Consider the following 21,289-nt stretch of genomic DNA (forward strand, 5'->3'; position numbering starts at 1 on the left):
GTGTGCATCAGCAAACATGAGCGAGTCTGCATGTGCTGTGTTCGGCTTCTAAACGCCTATACGTGCAGTCCCGTGAGAGCATTGCACGGACATCTGAGGGAGCACATGTGTGCCTCTAGGACTGTGAACACAAGTGCTTATGCATACAGGGTGGGGGGACATCTGCATGCTGAAACATTGATGGAGGCCTGTGACGCAAAACATCATCAGTGACACTTAAAGTGCAATGAATATTTCAATGACCCGGTGGAGCGGTGGACATTAGGAGTCAAACTAGAGGGCAACCAGGGGGCCTGTTTTGGGGGGGGCGTCACTGCAGGAGAGTTTGAATGCAGAGCAGCCATTTATTTTGTGTGTGTCTTCCATTCGTCAGCATCTCTGGACTCTTCTTCTCTGTTAAAAATGAATTAACGTTGAGGCAGTTTGATTCCCCTCATGTTGCTCAAGTTGGGATGGTATGCCGTGCCACAGACCAAAAATACTGTAAATGAAAATGCATGCTCCCTGAAGTGTTTGCTCCTAAACACACCGTGTTTATTCCCCTCAGAGAGGAGCTCAGCAGGCAAATATAGGTCAACTACATTTGTATAGAAAAAGGGGGGTTTGCTGCAGCTAAAATAATAATAAAATGAAAAGATATTTATGAAAAAAATAGGAATTTAAGGAATTTTCAAGAGACAAAAAACAAAAAACAAAAGTCTGATCTGGTGAGGACAACGCCTGATGGGCTGGCTGAGGAAAGATCTGGGGGGTTTCACTGCGGCTGCAATATCTTGCTCCCCTTGTGTGGAGTCGGAACTCGGGAGTGTGAATGAGCTGAGACTCACGGCTGGTTGGAGAGCTGGTGACAAACACTCCGGATTTGCCCCCCTCCAAACGCCGAGCAATAACCTGACGGACACTCACTGAAACAGCTAAAAAAAAATATCCTCAGCTGTGCTGATCCTCGAAAGCAGCAAAGGAGAGGAGCCTCTGTGATTTTGAGGAGAGACCGGGAAGTGGCCAAACAATAGACACAGGGAGCGCGTTCCATCGCTGAATGTTCACGAAACGGGACTGATGTTTCGCTGCGCGGACCGGGCCGCGGAGGAGCCTCAACGCGAAGGGAAGAGAAAGGACAGCAGAAGTCAAGAGAGAAACGGCGCTCAACAAAGGAGGGCAGAGCGGGACGCGTGTGTGCAGCGAAGCAGTGCCCTAGATCTGTAACATCTGAGTAACTCTGTCATTCAGACTCCTTTCACGCCGTGTCGGGCAGCACTTTTCTCAAACCCCGCACCTGGAAAAACAAAGATAATGTGTTCAGTGGCAGCAACATCTCCATGCGTAAATGGAGACGCATCGGTGCGTATTCGCTGTACTTTTTCATTATGCGTGCAATAAATTATGTTTGTTTTTGTGCCATGAACTCGTGCCTGTCCCATGACCACACTGCTATAGATGCATTATAGACTTCCTCATACTTCATATCTGCCATGAGTGATGGCGATGCCTGCGGAATCTGACAGCACCGGTGCGCAAAGCAGCACTCGTGAAAAAAGCTTCGGCGCACCGGATCGCAATGGTTATGTGAAAACATGTGTCATCCCACTCTGCCGTGACCGAGATTACGAGTCGTGGGTGAGGCTAATGTTCACGAAAATATGGAGTTCCCAGAGACTCCGGAGTGCGGTGTGTGCGGGGTCGCTCTCGGTTTTTCTCGCTCTGTTGGTCAAATGTGCAGACTGGAGAGCTGGAGCCAGCAGCAGCAGCAGCAGCGCTGACAACAGACTCTCGCATTCATCGTCCCCACTTCACTTCGTTTCAGGCTGCGCGGCGGAGCTGTTGCAAACTTGCTGGAGTGTGCTCTCGCCATTGTTCACCCTCGTATGTGCCTTCTTCTGGGTCGGGGTCTACCTGATCCGCTGCGGGGTCCTCATCCAGACCGCCCTCTCCCTCCTGACCTTGTGCCACCTGGGCGAAGCGGCGGCGTGGTCTCTCCTGGACGGGACAGATGAGCAGCTGTTCTCGTTCACGACAGCGGCCGCGGTCGTGCTCGTCTGCGTGGCCACCGGCGCACTCATGGTAGCGCGGCTGAATCGGGGCATATCCGTGGTACTTTTCATCAGCATAGTCAGGACTATCTCACTTTTCTCGCTGCACAAAGTACGGGCCACTTGGAGACCGTACGTAGCGTACCTGGTCGGAGTGCTGGGCATCCTGCTGGCGAGGTATGCTGACAAGCTCCTTCCCAACCAAGGGAGACACAAGGAGGGCTGCACCCCCGTGACTGGAGCCAGGGAAGAGATCCCTGTATTTAAAAGGCGCAGGAGGTCCAGTTCTGTGATAGCCTCAGACATGGCACACAGTCAGTCCAACAGTAAGTCACATCGCCGGACCTCTCTGCCATGCATCCAGAGGGACCAGGTAAGAAGTTTGTGTCCCATTCGACTTTTTTTTTTTTTTCTTTTTTTTTTTCATTATTTCTGGCATGTTTTCTCTCTTTCGAGTTTTGTGTTTGAGGCGAAGAGGAGAAAGAATGGAGCAGTGAAATGGCACTGAAATCAGGAATGTTGGCCTTTTAGGACTCTGATGAGAGTTTTCACGATTATTCTGCTCTGCTCTGAATGCATGTAAAAAAATGAGGATCACAGAGTTTATTTTAAAAGAAAAACGTGTGCAGTGTAATACACAACAACAAGTACAGTACAGGCTGCTCTGCCTTCAACAGTATTAATACATACATATAATTATAATTATAATTATAATTATAATTATAATTATATTATAAATTCACATGTTCTGGTCCTCTGGTTATTTTGGTGTTTTTGTTCTTGTTGCTTGGATCATCTTCACACTGATATCTTGTCATTCTATCGAGCCACTGACAGGAAAACATGCAAATATAACAAATAACTTCTTATTTGTCATATTTGCACTTCTTCTTTGTAACCTTCACAGTTGTTATGGTTAAGAAATCAGAATCATTTTTCTGAAAGCAAAAAACACACTCATCTCCTACTCAAATGATGAGTTTTTGCCAAAATGTTCCACGTTTTCTCTGTGAAAAACATTGCACCTGTCAGACCAAGGTGATGAATTGTTCCATGCAGACGCGCATAGTTGAGTTGCGAGTGTTGCTCAACAACAAAGTTCCAAATTTGGTGTTTTGTCGTCAGAGGGGTGCTATTTTAGAGACGGCTTTTAGGTGCTGATGGGAAAGGGAGGCTGATGATTTGATGTCAGTGATTCATCTCATTCCAGATTATATATGTCAAACATTTTCCCCAGATGATCTCTGAACCGCTGCCTCAGAACTCGCAGTGTTTTCGGTATTTCTCTGCCCTGGTACTTAAATACCACTTGCTCCCTCATGCTGTCCCTTAAACCCTAAGAATGCAGCATCTCTGGGCACCGATACACATGCGTATATACCTGTGTTGAAAAGAGGGGGGACGGGGTGTAGGGGGATGTGGGTTGGTCATACAGGCAGACTCGTATCAGCTCCTTCAGCCCTCCTCATGGAAAATCAATGACCGCGCTGAGCATGTGAATGGGAAACAGAATTTTTCGGAGTGATCAAAGCCCTCGTTGTGACCTGTGAGTGCGGTGAGGTGGGGAGATGAGAGGCCGCACTGTCGGCCCCGGCCACTTGAAAGATGCCCTCAGCTCTTAGGGCTAGTTAGCGTTGTAGTGTGCTTGTTTGTTTTTCTTTGTGGTCTCTCTCTCTCTCTCTCTCTCTCTCTCTCTCACACACACACACACACACACACCAGATATGAAAAGGCTCTCAGATATTTTACAGTTTACACCTTATTCAGATGCAGGTTTGATGTGTCAGTTATTATTCATTTGAAGTGCAGCAGTCGGTGTGCTGCAGCGGTGGAGCGAGGCCGTGTCTTTGTTTTTGATGGCGTGATGAGCTGGAAACTGGCCGTGCTTCACTAGTTTACATTGAACTGGGAGTGCATGGCTGTAAACAGGCGTGTGTGCAGATGACTGTTTTGCAGAGCGGCGCTGCAAACGATGGAAAGAGAACTCTACTCTTTCAGTCTTAAAATGTATTTACAAAGAGGGTGTCACGATATTGTGATATTCACCATAACCTTGGGGGAAAAAAACAAGAAATATTGATATTGTGTTTATAATGCATATGATAATGTGATCTTGATTGTCTATAGAGGATGATCGCTGTTGTTCATCTTTTGTTTATGATTTCATTTGGCTGCCTTTTTTTTTTTATTATAAATTTTTCTTTTTGGAAACATTTTTTTAAGAGTGATGATCACAGTTGCTCTCTCCACCTCCCTACACTCGTGTTTTGAGGGGAAATTAATTTGCCAAAAATATAAACAAAACACACAGTGAACAAAATTAAAGCTAGATTTGATTACTAACATTTTTTTTAATTCAAATTTCTATAGATTGATGATGATGATTAATAGTTGATCAGTGATTATATTGTTATAATCCTGTAGAGAAAATCTGATATCCTGACAGTGGTTATTAACACAAATACATGTATATGTATACATTTTGTTTAAATTGTTGTTTTTATCTTTTTTGTGTGTTGTTGCATTGATTAATGAAGTTATCATAACATTAAAAACAAGAAGGAAACTGTATAGGAGGAAAAACAAAACAAAAATGTTAAATATTTTTTCCACATCATAGAGAAGCTTTTTGATTTTAATAGTGGCGAACATAGACGACAGAGAGCCGAGCTGTCAAATTGCTCCTTTTTCGAAAGTCACTAAAAGCACAAAGAAACAAAAGAGAATGGATAACATTACACTAGGATTCAGGCTCCATTACTTTAAGACAATCAAGATGGAGTTACTTAGAGAACAATAAAAAACAGCCCCAAAATCAAGACATTAGTCGTAAACAGCTCTCACTGATGCAACTGCGGCAATAAACACGCTGCCATGTCCCAATAAAATCTGAGCAGGATGGAACTACCAGGCAAACAAAGCAGGCCATAACAGGCAAAATGCAAACTTTTACTGCATGTCTCACTCTCCCCCTGCTCTGTCAGCTCAGCCTGGCTGGAGCCCTCTGCTGAGAGATCGTCTCTACTACATGTTTTTGTCTTCGGCCTCACAGACAGCAGTCCTCTCACTGTCTTGATGAGAGGGTTCAGAATATAACAGATTTTGTGTGTTTTCACTCTCATCTCTGGCGGAGCTGTGCAGTTGACCAGTCATGGCCTGCCTGTAATTGAGACACACATGGCATACACATGCTGTCTTAACCGTGTCTTGTCTGTGTGGTCTGTAATGTGTAAACAAGCCCATGCTGACCCGCTCTAGTCATCACCTCGCTCACATGGGGCTCTGGTCTCCCCTGAGGGAGGTCAGACGCACGTTTTGGGGCCACAATGCAACCACCACATGGTGACGGGAACGGCAGAGATGCCAGACACCGTGAAGTGTCTTAACTGACTCTGCCTGGAAGAGAAAATACAGGCTAACAATGATAACAACTTAGCCATAATTTTCCAGGTACAACTGGTACCTATCAGGATGACCTTAAGAGGTTGAATGATGTCCCAGCAGCTCTGCCCTTTTGCTGTGTTCAACAGAGTTATGATGTTTTTAAGAAGCGGTAAGAGCGCCGTGACGGGGAGTAGATCTGCACTTTGTTGGAGCGGCGATGTTTGCATCAGCACTGTGCGTCTGAAGTGTTTGAAGAACAGCGCGCGGCTGGATGAAGGATTACAGTTGATACTTAACTTTGTTTTTCTCAGGAAGCTTCTCCCACAGACCTTCGAGTTCTTATATAAAGGCCCTTCAGACTGATAGTCAGTGTGTAAAAACTGTTTATCCCGAATATAAATAGAGCGAAGAGGGATCCCTCTGTCTCTTCTTCCAAACAAGCCTTAAAAGCTGCCATGTTGCCCTCTGCCACTGTGCCAAAGCCATGCTCCGAGGCAATAGCTTCAATCTGCACGACTGTAGATTTAATAAACAGCCATTTTCCCTCCTTTTTGATCACAAATTGGCTGCCAGGATCTATCAGCTCACTAAGTAGGTGCATTTCGCAACACTGGGGTCGTCCTTCCCATCATCAGCTTAATAAAAGAAAGTCATTATCAGCTGATCTGATAGCGGTTAGCGGGGGCCTCTGCGGGATAGTTCCTCTTCTTGGGTTAATACAAAATGACAGGCCAGTCTTCTGTATTTCAGCTGGGGATATTGAACTGGAGGAAGAGGTGTGGAGTTGTGGTGTGGATCGCTTTTCACAGTGTGTAAGGAAATTTGAGTCCGAGGCTCTCCTGCTGCAGACATCAGCGCTGTCATGGAACTTTCTCTCCTCTCCAGCGCAGGAAAAAGCAGTCTGCTGTGTTGCCAGTGCACATCAAATGTTTTCAGCCTAAAGCCATCTGAGCTGCAGAGCAGACATTAGTGCGATTTTATGCTTTTTTAAAAAAAAGATTCTCTCCACGAGGTGTTAGAGGCCACTCCCTTTTCCGTCGGTAACTCCACCCCTCCTCCTCGCAGCGCTCTGCTCTCTGTCCTCTCACTGACACCAACACAAATATTATCCCAACCAGAGGAGGAAATTCTTCCTTAACTTGGCTGATAAAGATATTCTTTAAATCTATGGTAATGACTTCCCGTGGAATGGGATCCAAACACAATTACTGTTGCAGTTGTAAATGTTTCCTGTTACTCTATTTTCGCTGCAGCGTCCATAATTGAATTGTATTTTGGATGGAGGAGGTTGTTGATAGCCTGTAGGGCAGTGATTTACCACTGGGCCACTGTGCACTCTCATCCCGAACAACTTGTTTGTATTCTAAACACATAGCCTCGTGGGATATGATGTTTTTTACTTTTTCTTTTTTTTTCCTGTGTGTGTGACTGGACTGGCCTCTGGGTTAGAGACGCTCTCATTGAAAGCCTGCCCCTTCATTTTTGGCAAGGAAGCTCATATCTGAATGTGGCTGTGTGTCTTGTGATTGGCCGATCCGCTTCACACTTCCAATCCCCATTCAGTCCCAGTGTATTAGCGGCGCCGTGCATGTGTGAGGAGGCAGAGGGGTTGAGGAATTGGGGTAGGAATGAAAGTAGGTCATTTGAGGTTTTGTTTAGTAGCCAGGCAAAACAGCAGGCTTACTCTTACCCCCCTGAACGGTGGAAGAGTCCTGCGTTTGACTGATGCAGCACAGCAACTCTAAGCGTGCTTGTGCTCCAGATTTGTTTGTGTTACCTCTGCCATGTTGGCGAAGCAGTGTGAAGCCACATTACACAGGCTTTTGGTCTGTGGCGGCATAAACAAGAGCTTCTTGGCCGCATTATTTTTTTTTGTTTCGCCAAACAGACAGGTTCTGGACAGAGTGCTGCGATGGCCAGCTCCCAGCTGTTTAAAGAATAATTTGGGTTTATACAGCGTGGGTCTTATTTTCATAGTTTTGCCAATCATTTCATTCTGTTATGATAAGGTTTGGTAGCATGGTGACATCATTACAACACAGTGCGACAGGGCAGCAGTGAGTGGTCAAAAAACGATGAGGATGTTGCGAGAGAAATTCTCAAATGTCCCTTCTTATCTTGATATATTGCATATGAAACTTAACAATAGATACAACACGGCTTCCACCATGAGTTCTGTCTTGTGGTACCTATGTGGCTGCAGAGTCTGAATGGATGTATTCATGTATTGTTTGTGGGTAAATGTGCCATGAAAATTCACATGAAGGAACTTAGATAAGGAGTTCATCCTGAAGGGGTTGGTGAAGCCTCATCGGTGTATAAGTGTTTTGATCTTAGGTTGATATATGACAAACAACAATGGTTGATGTTTGTAAGAGGTGTATGTGTATCATGAGATGGAGGTGGAGATGGTTGGAATACTGTTTTGAGGGAGATCATATTTATTATTTCGACTTACAATTTAAATGTATTTTTCCTAATCTCTCTATAAAAGCAAGGAATCTCTGTCTGTCTGTCTGTGTGTATGTGTGTGTGTGTGTGTTTCTGTGCCTCAAATATCTCTGCGGATAAGGATCACACTGACCTGAGACTTTCAACATGGCTGCTGCGTGGTTCAAGGGTGTGCAATGTCGCATTTGTTTGGGCTATTATGATACCGTGAATAAATTATTTCATAAATGCTTTACAAATTCTGCTGAGCATTGTCCACCGGAGCCACCACAGTCACGTGCGCACCAGAGCCAATCACTGCACACCGTGGCCACGTGCGCACCCGAGCCAATCACTGCAGAGCTCAAGCCCACGACATATCTGAAGAAACAAGTGGATTTATGCCTGCAGCAGCGCGAGCTGGACCGGGATTTTGCCAGCGGTTCGATCCCGTTCTGTTCTGTTCTGTTCTGTTCTGTGCATCTAAACTGACTGTTGTGGATTAATGAGATTAAATGTGTCTGGACCGAGTCTGTTCGGGTCTGAGGAGATCCGGGGACGCGCGGACAACAAAGTGCAATCGGAATCTGTAGATGTTCGTGTATAGCTAGCTGCTAGCTAGCAGCTAGCCACTAGCTAGCAGCTAGCCGCTAGCTACACAGCCCACCTCCCGAGGCGATGGACCGGCACGTCCAAAACCGGACCTAGGGTAAATAATGTCCGCCACGCTTTTTCGCGAACATTGCCATCGCGTTTGCTTTGTGTCTGGTGCAGGAAGAAACGGTAAAAATGGGCTTTTGTCACAAAAGTGTCCAAGCAGCAAGTTTGGTTGTTGAGGAACAGGAAGTTGTGGGAGGGACGTAGGCGGATGAATGACAGGCAACGACGGTCGGTGTATAGACAGTGATATTGAGAGTTGAGAGATTTGTGACATTTAGCTGTTTGGAGTGTATAGTTAGTGTGTTATGTAAGGGATAATGCCCGACGAGGTGTCCATAAACGGGAGTTAATGGACGATGCGGAGGCCTAAGAAGAGGCCTTTATGGACACCTCGAAGGGCATTATCCCGCTTATCCACCTGTTTCCTCAGAAGCCTATGGGGGCTGCCATGACAGATAACTACTTCCGCCAGCGGTTTTCTGTTTCCGGTTGCCTTGCAACTGCATGATGGCCGCTGCCGCTAAGCTAGCCCTAAACAACTAGCGTTAGGTCATAAGTGCTATATTGTTTTTAAAATGAGCTCAGGTACAACATGTGCCGTTGTTGGTTGCCACAACAATTCATGAAAATTTAAGTTTTTTTCAGAAACGTCTCGTGTAGTACATCAACAACTTAGTCAAACTTGTCCGTGCCCTGCGCCCTACACGCCATGCTGAGGAAGGAGGAACAGAGACTAGCACGGCTCGCGGCTTTGACACTAAAATAAATATTTGGGTTTCTGAATATCTTCCACAGTATAGCTGCTGCATGACTGCATGACTTCCCTAACCCGGCAACGTCCGAGCAGCCGCCTGTCTCCATGACTTCACTTTCCTTCAGCATTATCCACGCTGTATGTTTAGCTTGATTGACACTCTGGCTGGGCGCTACTGCTGCCTTCAGAAATAACTCGCTGTGTTTCTTCAACAGTACTTTCCCCATGTTGTTACTGTGCAGGTAGTCGTATGCTTCTGTGCTTTTGTAACTGCGTAATTCTCCACCGTCAACACCTTCAGAAAATATAAGATAAGCATTAGCCCGACGTTAGCTACATCGACGTAGCTAACGTCAGGCTAATGCCGGGCTAATGCTGCATGTCATCTGTCAACTCCGTGAGAACTGTCCTCGTGACTTATTAAAACATCTGTTCTGTTTATCCACCGCCGATTTTTATCCATTCTGTCGCTTTCTTTGTGTTAAAAAGCCGGTTTTTAGAGCGAGCATGACAGCTACGCTAGTGTAAACGCCGAGGTCAACCAGCTCAACCGGAAGAGCATAACCGAATATCGCTATGAACCATGGGTAAACTCACGAAGTCAGGAATAAGGTGGATACCATGGTCACTTGCCAAAGAAAAGAAATTCGGACCTTTAATTTACATTTTCATGCGTTTTACAATCAAAATATAAAGTTTTTCACAAGCCATAACTACGTTTCCCTGGTAACGCCTGAGGGTTTGACTAATACCTGGAACAATCATTACTCTCCCGTAAGGTTCTTATGCAACGGAGACGTTGTTCACTCCTCCAGTAAATAGGACGAACCATAGATACGACTTGGCAACGGGAGATATTTTAGTCCGCTCAGCGATGAGCCAGCAAGCTAACGCTATGCTAGCAAGATTCAAAGTCAGTAACATTGCGCACGGATGACAAACAGTAAATATAATTTGACAGTATGCTAGCTAACAAGACTAGCTAGCTAACCAGTCATGTCATTGTCCCAAAATCAATAGCAAGATTTTCACGAACAAATGACCGGCCGTGTGTAACGTTACTGTGGCCGCAGCCTGAAGCAGAGAGCTGAACAGCGAACGGGATGTGAGACAACTCGCGTATCAGTAAATTTAGAGGGGAAGTGTACTTTCTGCAGCTTGTGTGTTACAGTCGCCACCCTGTGGTGTTTAGAGGATAAGACACTTAAGGACTCACGGACTGAACTCAGTGCTGGGAATATAATATTAAGATGTGATACGCCAGCTAGCGCATTAATTTACAGCGGTGAACAGTCAATTTGACTGGAACTACTTAGTAGGTGTCCATATATCAGGGGTTAATGGACACCCTGCAGCCAATCAGAATCGAGTATTCCCCCAGACCATGGTATAAGTAGTGTTTGGTGTAGTGTGTTTAGTGTGTAGTGGAGTCGGTTTTTTGTTTAATGAGTCAGAACAATGAGGAGACTGAATGTAGAGCAGGCAGTGCAGCTCTTAATTCAGCTGGAAGGAGCACAGGCAGACCTGAGCATTGCCTGCATTTAAATGTAAATAGTTACATATAACTTTGTAAATTTTTAAAATGTATGCACACATTTAGCAAACAACAATTTATATTTGCATTATAAGTAAAAAAAAAATGGTTTGTTAAACATATTTGTGGTTTTCATAGTAAAAAAATATGACTTTTTCTACTCGGATTTTATGTTTTTTTTGTAATTTTAGGTCCATTGTGTTAATACAGTATGTCAAAATAAAAAAAATAACTGTACAGTCACACATGTGAGGTTGTGCTGAAAATAATGACACCAAGTAAATAGTTTTCAAGGTGAAATATAATGGCAAAATCAAAAATTGTCAAAAACAGCCAATTATACCCTGGAATATCGGATTTCACAACAAACCTAAATATCCCTGACGTCCCACCTTCAAACACAGCCTCATTTGGCCATCCATGAAAAAGCTACTTAACCTCCCACTTTTTTATAGGAATACACTTTTCTTACGGGCACTGCACTAGTTATTATAAAGGCTGAGGAAAGACTGCCTCTCCTCAGTCAACATCTATGCTCTAAGCAATAAAGAATGTGTAGAAGAAATATTGTGTAGGAGCTTGGTGTTTGACCTATTCTCATCTGCACTAGACAAGTGACCAATTTACAGTTGCCACGACAATCTAAATAAAGTATCAGTTTAGTCAGATTACTAAACCTCTGTATTTGTGTGGGAACACCTGGAATGCTGGTAATAATCCCTCATTGCACTGGAAAACCAAGAAGTCATCTGTAAACTGTGACGGGGGACATTTCAGGTGACAATTTTACAATTGGCCTTTGTCCTTTCTTCTTTTTTAAAGGAATAGTTTGACATTATAAGGAAATACGCTTTATTGACTGCTCTGCAAAGAGATGGATGAGAAGTAAAATATCTGTCTCCCGTTTGTACAGTAAATGTGAAGCTACAGCTGGTTAGTTTAACTTCGGATAAAGACTGAAACAAGAGATAAAAGTAAGCCCGTAAAATATATGTATATATATATATATATACATATATATACATATATATATATATATATATATATATATATATATATAATATATTTTACACATATTTATTTTGACCTCAGCCAAGCTATTGTTGGCTAGCCGGTTTTCTCCTGCATTCAGTCTTTATACTAACACAAGTTAATCGGCCGCTGGTTGTAGCATTTATGCCATGTAAATCTTGACAAAAAAAGGAATGACAGTATTTACGTTTAATTAACTGTTCTGCAGTTGAATTGATACCCCTCTCACAATTGTGAGCTTAGTTGGCTTAGTTTAGGATAAAATCTGAAACAGGGAAGAGAAGCTAGCCCAATTTAGCTCTGTATTGATTTTAACAACCTGTTAAATGATGAGATTAACATTATCAGAGCGAGTTATTTTTCCCTGCTCACAGTCTTTGTTCTAACACAAGCTAGTTAGCTGTTAGCTGTAGCATGTATGCCATTTGAATCTCAACAAGAAAGGGATGAGAGTATTTCCCAAAGAGTAGATTTATTAAAACCTGAAGTATCATCTAACTACCTCCTTGTAGCGCCATCTGAACTCCGTAGGCTGTATTACAATAACAGTCACTTCCTGGTAGAAAAATGGCGGTTGATCTGCAGTGCGAAGATCTGAGAAATCTGCCACAACTGCTGAATTTTAAAATATAACACAGTGTTTTGACCTATCTGATGTTTCTGCTATACTTATTTTATGTAACGTGTTGCTTTGCTAGCTCATGGATATCTACCCAACGGCGGCATCTTGGAGTAACTGCTAGTTTAGGATAAACAGGTTATTAGGTCTCTAATCTTAGTTAATGTTTATTAATGAGATATGATAACGTCAGTTATTCATTTTACATGAATTAGATGTATACACTTAATGAAAAAAGACAATTAAATAGTATGTAAACTAATGTGTGATGTGGGGGTAAAGGAAGCAGAGTTATCCTTTAAACTCTGTATTACATTGCTCACCCATCTGTGTCCAATTCTTTCATTGCCTTCGTTTCCAATGAGAGCAGCTCATATCCTTGCCCTGCGTCTCTGATCACCTGAGCCAACCAAACCAGAGGTCCAGGACTAAGCTGAGCACCCCTCTCCCCTCCACCCCTGGCATGACCACGATCTGGCCGACTACTGATTACCATGGAAATTATGGAAGGACGTCTGTGTGAGCATGTGTGTGCATGTAAGAGCGTGTGTTGGTCTGTGTGTGTGTGTGTGTGTGTGTGTGTGTGTGTGTGTGTGTGTGTGTGTGTGTGTGTGTGAGTGTGTGTTGCCAGCAGCTTGATGGCTGCCAGCTGCTGCAGGCTGAGAGGTTGAATCCGCTCAGAGAAACACGGAGGGCCTCAAACCACAGACACAACCCAACGCAGCTGGAACTGCTAGACAGGCACAGGCCTCCAGTCCTGACACACAGCACACATATTAACACCTCGGGATCCTCATAACTGCTGCACATTTGAATAGAACAGCAGAATCTGAAGCGAGTTGTGACTTCTTCTGTGTGTTGAAGAGGTAGATTACACGCTGTACTTTCTTTCTCTTCTGCTGTCTCTTCTCGACTGAGGCAATTATGTCACTCAAGTTTTTCTGTGTTACCATAAGAGACCGACTATTTCAGTGATGGAGGTGAACAGAATGTTCCTGGCAGAAATGTGTGTAAGCATACAGTACGTGGGTGTGTGTGTGTGTGTGTGTGTGTGTGTGTGTGTGTGTGCTTGTGAGTGTGTGTGTGACAGAGAGAGAGGAGAGAGTGTGTGTGTTTGTGAAGCACTTACATATGCGCATATGTTAGGAGTGTGTGTGAATAGAGCCGTGCATTGTATGACATTCTTTGATACTCTATATGTTAACTAATGTGATACACCAGTTTTGGTATCGTCAACATACTGATACTTTTGCTGATGATTTACTTTTAAAGTCTTTTTTTTAAAGTCTATTTCAGGTATATTATGCCTACTTCAAATTGTCCTTACCTCTGAAAACTGTTAATTACGGTAACAATGACAACTTTAATTATCAAATCAGACATTTAAGTGCAGAGGGAGGTAAATGTAGTCAGCTTAAGCAAATATTTACACCTTTAGTAACAGAATATCACAGCAGAAGTGCTGCTTATTCAAGCCTCGAAAGACAATATTGCTTGTTGTGGAATTATTTCGATGGGTACCTTTTCCAAGTTTGTTTCTGCAAAACCACAAATAACTTCAAACTGGGTGTTTCTTTATGTTGCAAGCCGCAACTTCACATGTCTTTAGTTTCAAATTTTCTATTTCTATCTTGTCACAACACTGTACTTTTGCTCTGGTTAGGTTTAGGGACAAAACCATGTTGAGGGAAGCATCATGATTTTGTCAAAAATGCCTGTTTTGGCAACCGCAAACATGGCTGGAAATGTCTCGAGGTCTCCTTAAAAACAGCCGGTTCTGTCGCCACAATTACATCTGGATACTTTTGGTGAAAAAAATCCAGTGCTGTCCTCCTTGCAAATGTTAAAAACACTGTCATTCCTCATCACAAAACATCCAGTTTTTTCACCTGCAGACTGAAACTGCCATGACCAAAGAAAAGTTACAGGCTACAAGGTTACCAACCTTGTAGCCTGTAACTCCGCTCCACCTCCCGATGTCAGGTAGTCAGGTAATAAACATATAATGTCATGTGATGTCCGGCTAACGTCACTGACATTGCTGCCAGAATTGAGCAGCACCAGAGGAGGTACTGTGTAATTCATTAGTGGCACATTGCTAGTCTACCAGAGAAAACTACGTCACTGTATTTGCATCTCGAACCCTCCGAAGTTAATCTGTTGCAAGCCTAGAGAATGTGAGAAACAGCCCCTAAATGAAGAGGTTTCACCAAATATGACACTGATCACCTCCAAATACATCCAAAATAATGTTCGAGTGTGGAAAAAAAAGCTATGTTTTTCGCTCTTTAGAGGATGGACAGGTTAATAGGTGCCAGTGCGCATCCGGTACGACATCACTTTGGGGAACTGAGCGCAACACATTTGGCTTTCATCTCTATTTATCCTCCTGAAGGGCCTTTTCAATCACACGAGGAGCTCACCTTAAGACAGTGATCCCTTACATGAGGGGACATTCCTGTGCTTGCCCCAGCGCTAAATGAACTGGAATGTGCAGGTTGAGCAGACCCTGAAGGACAGGCCTGTGGGCCCGTTCACCCAGCCCTCCCCTTCCCGCACCCTCCTCTCCCCGCACACCCTGACCTGAGCCAACACCACCATCCTGGGCTGTCACCAGGTGTGCAGCTGGCCTCTGCCGAATGAATAGACACTCTCACATCTCCCCGGGAAGTGTGTGCTCCAGTGTGTGTGTGTGTGTGTGTGTGTGTGTGTGTGTGTGTGTGTGTGTGTTCGTGCATGTTTTTGAGAGGGAGGTAGAAGCAGAGCGAGGGGAAGAGTAGCGCAAGACGTAAATAGCAGCCGTCAGTAGAATGTGTGAAAAACAAATGGAAGAAACAACTGCTAATCTCCCCTCTTGGAGAGCTCAGATGCACATTTGACACAGCGGCGTCCCAAAAGTTGATCTCATGGTCTTAGATCGGTGTGCGGGTTCAGAAAGGAAGTGCAGCTAATCCCTCAGGTCCAGTCTGGCCATTGTGTCTCTGCTAGAAACAGAGCTGATCACAGTCGCCGCTGCTGCTGCTGCCTCAGCCATGATTCATTTAACAAGCAGGAACATTTTGAACCCATCTGACTCGGGCTGTCCAATAAATCCAAACATGGTCAGCGATTAATTGATTATATATTTCGAGAACATGACAAGGAGAGCTGTTTTTCACTGATGGATGGTTTGTATTTAGTAATCCACTGCCTGGCTACATATTTTTGAAGCGACTGCATGTGTTTTTATTCGACTCAAATTATTCATGCCACATACATTTTCCTCTAAACATCGCAACCTCTCCATTTCACCACAGGGCTGTTGCACATTATTTCCAAAATACCAGTGGTAGGAGAAGTGATCAGATCCCTTGAAGTAGCATTACAACAATATAAAAATGCTCAGTTACAAGTAAAAGTATGGAAATTTTATCAGCTGATAGATAGTCCAGTATGAAAAACAAACAATATCTGTTATGCAGCATTTGGATTTGGTGCCTATTTTGATGAGTTAGAGCTAATTTTTAACATGGTATCACTTACCCTAAGGCAGTTAATCTGTAGTAATGCATTACTTAATTATTTCATTTTATTTTACAAATTTTACTTGGTGTAATGTAAATGAGTACATTTACTCAAGTACTGTACTGTTCTTTACTTGAGGACTTCTATTTTCTGCTACTTTTTACCTATGCCTCTATTTTGGAAGCAAACATTGTACTTTTTACTCTACTATATATTTTTTTGTAACTTTAGTTTCTAGTTTCTTTGCAGATTACATGCTGCATCAAATACAAAGCAGCACATTTTTTAAATTAATTACATTTTTACCTGTGATTGAATTTAATACAATTATATATGTATATCATGTATATCATAATACCAAGTACCATCGTATACAGTATATAAAGACATGGAAATACATGTGTAATTTACATTTACCTCTACTTTGATACTCGAGTTCTATTCATATTGGTTACTTTCACTTTTACTCATATAACATTTTGATACAATATCTTTGTTTTTAGTTAAGTATCACTTACTTTTAACAACACTGATGTTTTGTCTAAAATCCTGATCTGCTCAGTAACTATTGGCCATCACTTGAATGTTTTGGAGTATAAAAGTACAATATTTCCCTGTGTTAGCAGGCTGCATGCCCGTCTAGCTCGGCGGCGTGGTACGAGGAAATGTGTTATTGTAACCTCTGCCTGGTGAGCCCTCCCCGTCCGTCCAGCCCGCTGCCTCACTGGCTCGCCATGAGCCTGTCTGTCCCTGCAGCCAACAAGGCTTCTGCTGTTCCCAGCTCAATGCTATGTTTTACTCTCTAAATATGTTTGAGAGAAAAAAAAAATCTGTCTGTACATCTGTCTGTCAGTCAGGTTATTTCACCCTGTGCAGGGGCGAGAGTCTTAGGGTTTGGGTTAAGGGCTGTTTTTGCACAGTCACTTTCAATTAGCCGGATATTAAAAGTGCAAATGTATGGCTTTAGTGCTGCACTGAGGTTGCATGGTGGTGTGTGATTTAGATTTTTTATGGACGCGCCGTGTACGAACAAATAAGAATGTTGGAATGCTGGTTATGATGCAGCGTGAAGCCATTTATGTTCCACTTTGGTCACATCTCTGAATCCACTGTGCAAACAGAAAACGCTAATGGTCAGCTCAAGGAAACGAGTTATTTTTGTTAATCAAAAAATAGTAATGAATAGGGAAAGAAGTGAAAAATGTAAAAGCAGTCATCTGTTTTCTTTTTAAGTTGGAATCATCTTTCCTTTTAAGGTGCTTGAGTGTTTCCTGTCCAGGGTTCGTACGGATACTTGTATTTTAATGTTGTATTTTTCAAGGTTTGAAAGATGCTTGGTTTTTGGATGAGGTGCTTGAAACTGTGTAACATTTGTTAAATAGGAAGGCAAGTCGACTTGAAGACTCATTTTGAAACATGAAACTTTCTTGTTTTTCTTTGTTTTTTCACTACTCTGTAGAATGATACCATGACACACAATTTTGGTTGTTTAAGGACCAATAACATCTGATTTAACGTGATGAGGTAAAATAATAATTTTCAGTATATATCTGTAAACAGTGGCGGTTCTAGACCAGTTTTAATAGGGGAGCCAGGTTGGGGCCGGCTTTTTTGTTACGGGGCACATACAACCCGGAAAAAAGATAAATCCCTCATTCAGACAAAACAGTGTTTACAATTTCAGCAATTTTGATTGGGTAGTAAACTGCAGAGACACTGTATTCCTGCCTTTCCCTTCAGTACAAAATCATTGCAAGAAATCTGTCATTGTATTAATAATGCAGACTCACTGTCAGGGGGGCCACAGGGGGGTCCAGACTCAGAGTTACGGGGGCACTGGCCCCTGTTGGCCCCCCCCAGAACCGCCCCTGTCTGTAAATATAGATGTTATTTATCACATACGTCAGTTGCTGGAAAAACTTTAAAATGCTTGAAATGTTCTTGAATTTGGCTTTGTAGCAGGTGTAGAAACCCTGTCTATTGTCTGTATTCATTTGCAACATTCCTTGAAGAAAGAGGTGTGTTTTTGTGTGTGTGTGTGCGCGCGCGTGTCTGTGAGTGTGGGCGTGTGGAAAGTGTGCGGAAGTTTATCACTTATTAATGTGGGACACTATGAAAAGGAACATTTTTTCCCTTCAATGTGCGAGGCGCAATCAATATTTAATCTCATCTTTAAAGTTACGTGAGGTCGTCTCAAGTTAACGTTCACTTGTTAGGTACGCGATGAGGACAAGACATCCAGAGGGCATTGAGATATTCCCCACGCTTTCAAGAGTTCAGCTCCACGCTGTATTATTCAGTTTGAAAGTGTGAGTCTGCTCATTTGTTGGAGAATCGGTGAGACGAAGGCCGGAGCTGTGGCTCGTCCTCGGTCGGTTTTTCCAAAAGGATCCCTGCTCAGTACCTCAGATTTCTGTCCGTGGAGAGTGATGAAGTGATGTCCACCTCCAGTATGTCTTTTCTATACACTGCAGATATGCGCGCAGACACACACTCACACATGCACAAACACACACACACACACAAAGACACGGTCCAGCAGATTGGCCAGGCAAGGTCCCATTGATTTGTTACTGCTATGTTCTGCATTGCCCGGAGACACTAACAATGTCAGGGCTGACGTGTTCTTGCGTAGGTGACATCCGTTTATTCTCAGCCACAATTGATGGCTACGAACAGCAAGTTCTTCTGTGCGTGTGTGTGTGTATGTGTGTGTGTGTGGTCAAGACACGTCCTGTGTCGTGCAGATAGTGGTACCAAGCAGGTACCTCTTCCCGCCCAAGCTCACCAGCTAATTGCTTCATGTAGCACAAGCCAACCCTGAGCCTGCTTCGGGTCATGTCTTCTTCTGGAAAACAGAAAGTGAGAAAAGACATGCCGCGACGACACATGAGCCTCGTTGATAAGACGCATGGCATTGTTTCGGAAAACCTTCAAATGAGTCCCCCGTCTGCCTGGATAGCACATAGCCTCACGCTCTGTGTAAACAGAGGGAGAAAATTGAAAATGGGGCTCACAACTATGTGTTTGAGGTTAGAATAGGCGCACTGAGCCTTTATTTTAATGTGCATGTGCCTCGGGGCTGCCTCAGATTTCTCTCTCCAGAATGTTTTCCTTTAGCTGCTGTTCCATTCATACTCTCGCTGATCCCTGGGTTGTCTCCGGCAGGACTGGACAGCTTTGGTGTCTTCTCTTCCCTCCGTTTTTTTTTTCCCTCTTCTCTCCGTTGGCAGCGGAGAGCGTTTAGTGTCAGGTCCTCAGGTTCAAGGCAGTTTTAGCAGCCTCAGATCCAAGAGGCTCAAAGGGCTTCAGACTAACTCTTTTCACCTTCCCGGAACTGTCCAGCAAACCAATTTTCACCATCTTGAAATGAACATAAACCATCTAAAAATCAAAATGCCATTTCTTTACATTGTAATTATAATCGTGAAAGGTAGCCTAAGTACACGATCCAAAGTGTACTGAACTGAAGTACTTAAGTACATTTATTGACTGTAAACTTGTGCTGTTGTTGTATTAAACTGTAGGTCACTTTTTTAAGGCTTCATGATTGTCTGGAGAAAAAAACTCACACTTGCCAATCTTGAGACCTCAAAAACAGAGAGGAAGCCAAAGTGTGGTCCTGTGGGTCCTTGCCCCGAATTATTTGACAGTCAAGGACTGTGCAACAGCATTTTTTATGCAAATAATTGTAATTTTTCATAAAACGCCCTGTTGCGTAAACTTGTATAAATCTGTGGCATCAAGTATTATTTATCACTTTTCAATTATTCATTGTTTGCCATGGCCCTGTTTGTCAGTCTCTTGATGGGGACCGATGTGTTGCAATTCCGATGATGAACACAAAAATCGATGTGACAGATTTTATAGCCCTTATCCTATAATACATAACGAAAAGGAAATTATTTTCTCCTATGCGTCGGAAATTCGTTTAAATGTTGTTTCTCAGTGCCAGAAACAGATTATGATAACTCGGAGGCGAATTCGCTGTAAGCTACTAGCTGTTAGCTTGCTTAGCTGCACACATCGCAGGACTCATGTTTACCTCATCCTTTTGGACTCCTTTTTTTTTCAGGTCTTTCGTCTCCAGGGAACTTCTCTTTTCATTCAAAAGCATCTTCCCTAGTCAGGACGGCATTAGTCTGGAGCAATGCAGCTTTTTGACCTCTCTCTTATTGGTCTCCATTTTTAACAAATGTTATGAATATTTGCTGACCTTCTTTTATCATCACAAATCAACCTCTCACCTCATGTCTGTCAGTCATGGTCAGACCCGCTCCAGTGTTAAGACTTGAGAATTGTGAGAGGTCTGGCAGGTGATTCATCAAGGCTTTTGGAGAGAGCGTTTCCATTATAAGGACGAGGAATGGCATGTGGTGGTTTTGGCAAAGCTCCACAAACTGGAGAGGCAGAAGGACTTTTGACGTCATCGGGAAACGTGACCCACTTCTCAAGAGGCGAGGAGCCTTGGGCTGGTTGAGCAGATGTTGCACAGATGAGCCTGCGTTCACCCACACACACACACACACACAGACACACACATGCGCGAGCACCTACCCTGCATGCACACTTTCTACTCTGCCTTTATTTTCCATTAAAATACCCGCAGAAAGAGAATCAATGGCTCAGGAACTTTAGCTGGGTCTCATTTGGGTTTGTGGGCGTGCACAGGCGTGAATTGATGTGGCCGTCAGAAAGAGGGTGCAGCATGACAAAAGGGGCGGTGTTAGTGGGTCATTCAGGTCATATCTGACTATCATACCTTCAGCTACGTTGCTCCCGTTATGTAAGGTGGATGTAGGGAAGACAAAATTATGTTGGGCCCAAGAGAACCACTGGTTCGCTTCTTCTGCTGGCTCCATTCGGCTCATCAGCCAGGGGCTCCCTCTCCTCTCTGCTGTCACTCTGCAGCTTTCAGACATTACATAAAGCTTTTTCTTTCTGGTCTGTCAGTTAGTTAGATGTGTTACAGTGCAATAGGCTCTCTTTCTCTCTCCACACTGCTCACTGAAACTGCAAAGGTGTCCGTTGTCGTGCTCGGGTGAGATCGGGTGGATCGCACAGCTCAGGGCTGATTCCATAGTGCAAACTAAAGCTTTCTGTGTTGTGTTTTTGTATGTTTTCCATAATTTAAATGGTGATAATACAGCAAGTCAGTGTTGTATTAACACAGTTGATTTTCTTCGAGTTCTTGTCCTAGGTTTTCTTTTTTGTCATTGTGTTGTTCTTTTCATGTGCCACCATGTGAAACTGAGCTCAGTCCCAGATAATGTTTCATCTAATCTGATTTCACTCTCTAAACCTGATACATAAGTCATGATTTGTGGTGTAACCGATCCTCT

General features: G+C 43.4%; 1 protein-coding gene across 2 annotated transcripts in view; it reads left to right on the forward strand.

The window, feature by feature from the left end:
* The first annotated feature begins 751 nt into the window (after window positions 1-751).
* The window catches only part of LOC115586869 (cGMP-inhibited 3',5'-cyclic phosphodiesterase A-like), a 93,339-nt gene continuing 72,801 nt past the window's right edge, over window positions 752-21,289 (forward strand). For both annotated transcript variants that reach the window (XM_030426287.1, XM_030426288.1), the window contains exon 1: window positions 752-2,403. In XM_030426287.1, the coding sequence (XP_030282147.1) occupies window positions 1,480-2,403 (924 nt within the window). In that variant the 5' untranslated portion in view covers window positions 752-1,479. The remainder of the gene's footprint in view (window positions 2,404-21,289) is intronic.

The sequence above is a fragment of the Sparus aurata genome, chromosome 8 (assembly GCF_900880675.1).
Source record: "Sparus aurata chromosome 8, fSpaAur1.1, whole genome shotgun sequence".
In the NCBI taxonomy this organism is placed as follows: domain Eukaryota; kingdom Metazoa; phylum Chordata; class Actinopteri; order Spariformes; family Sparidae; genus Sparus; species Sparus aurata.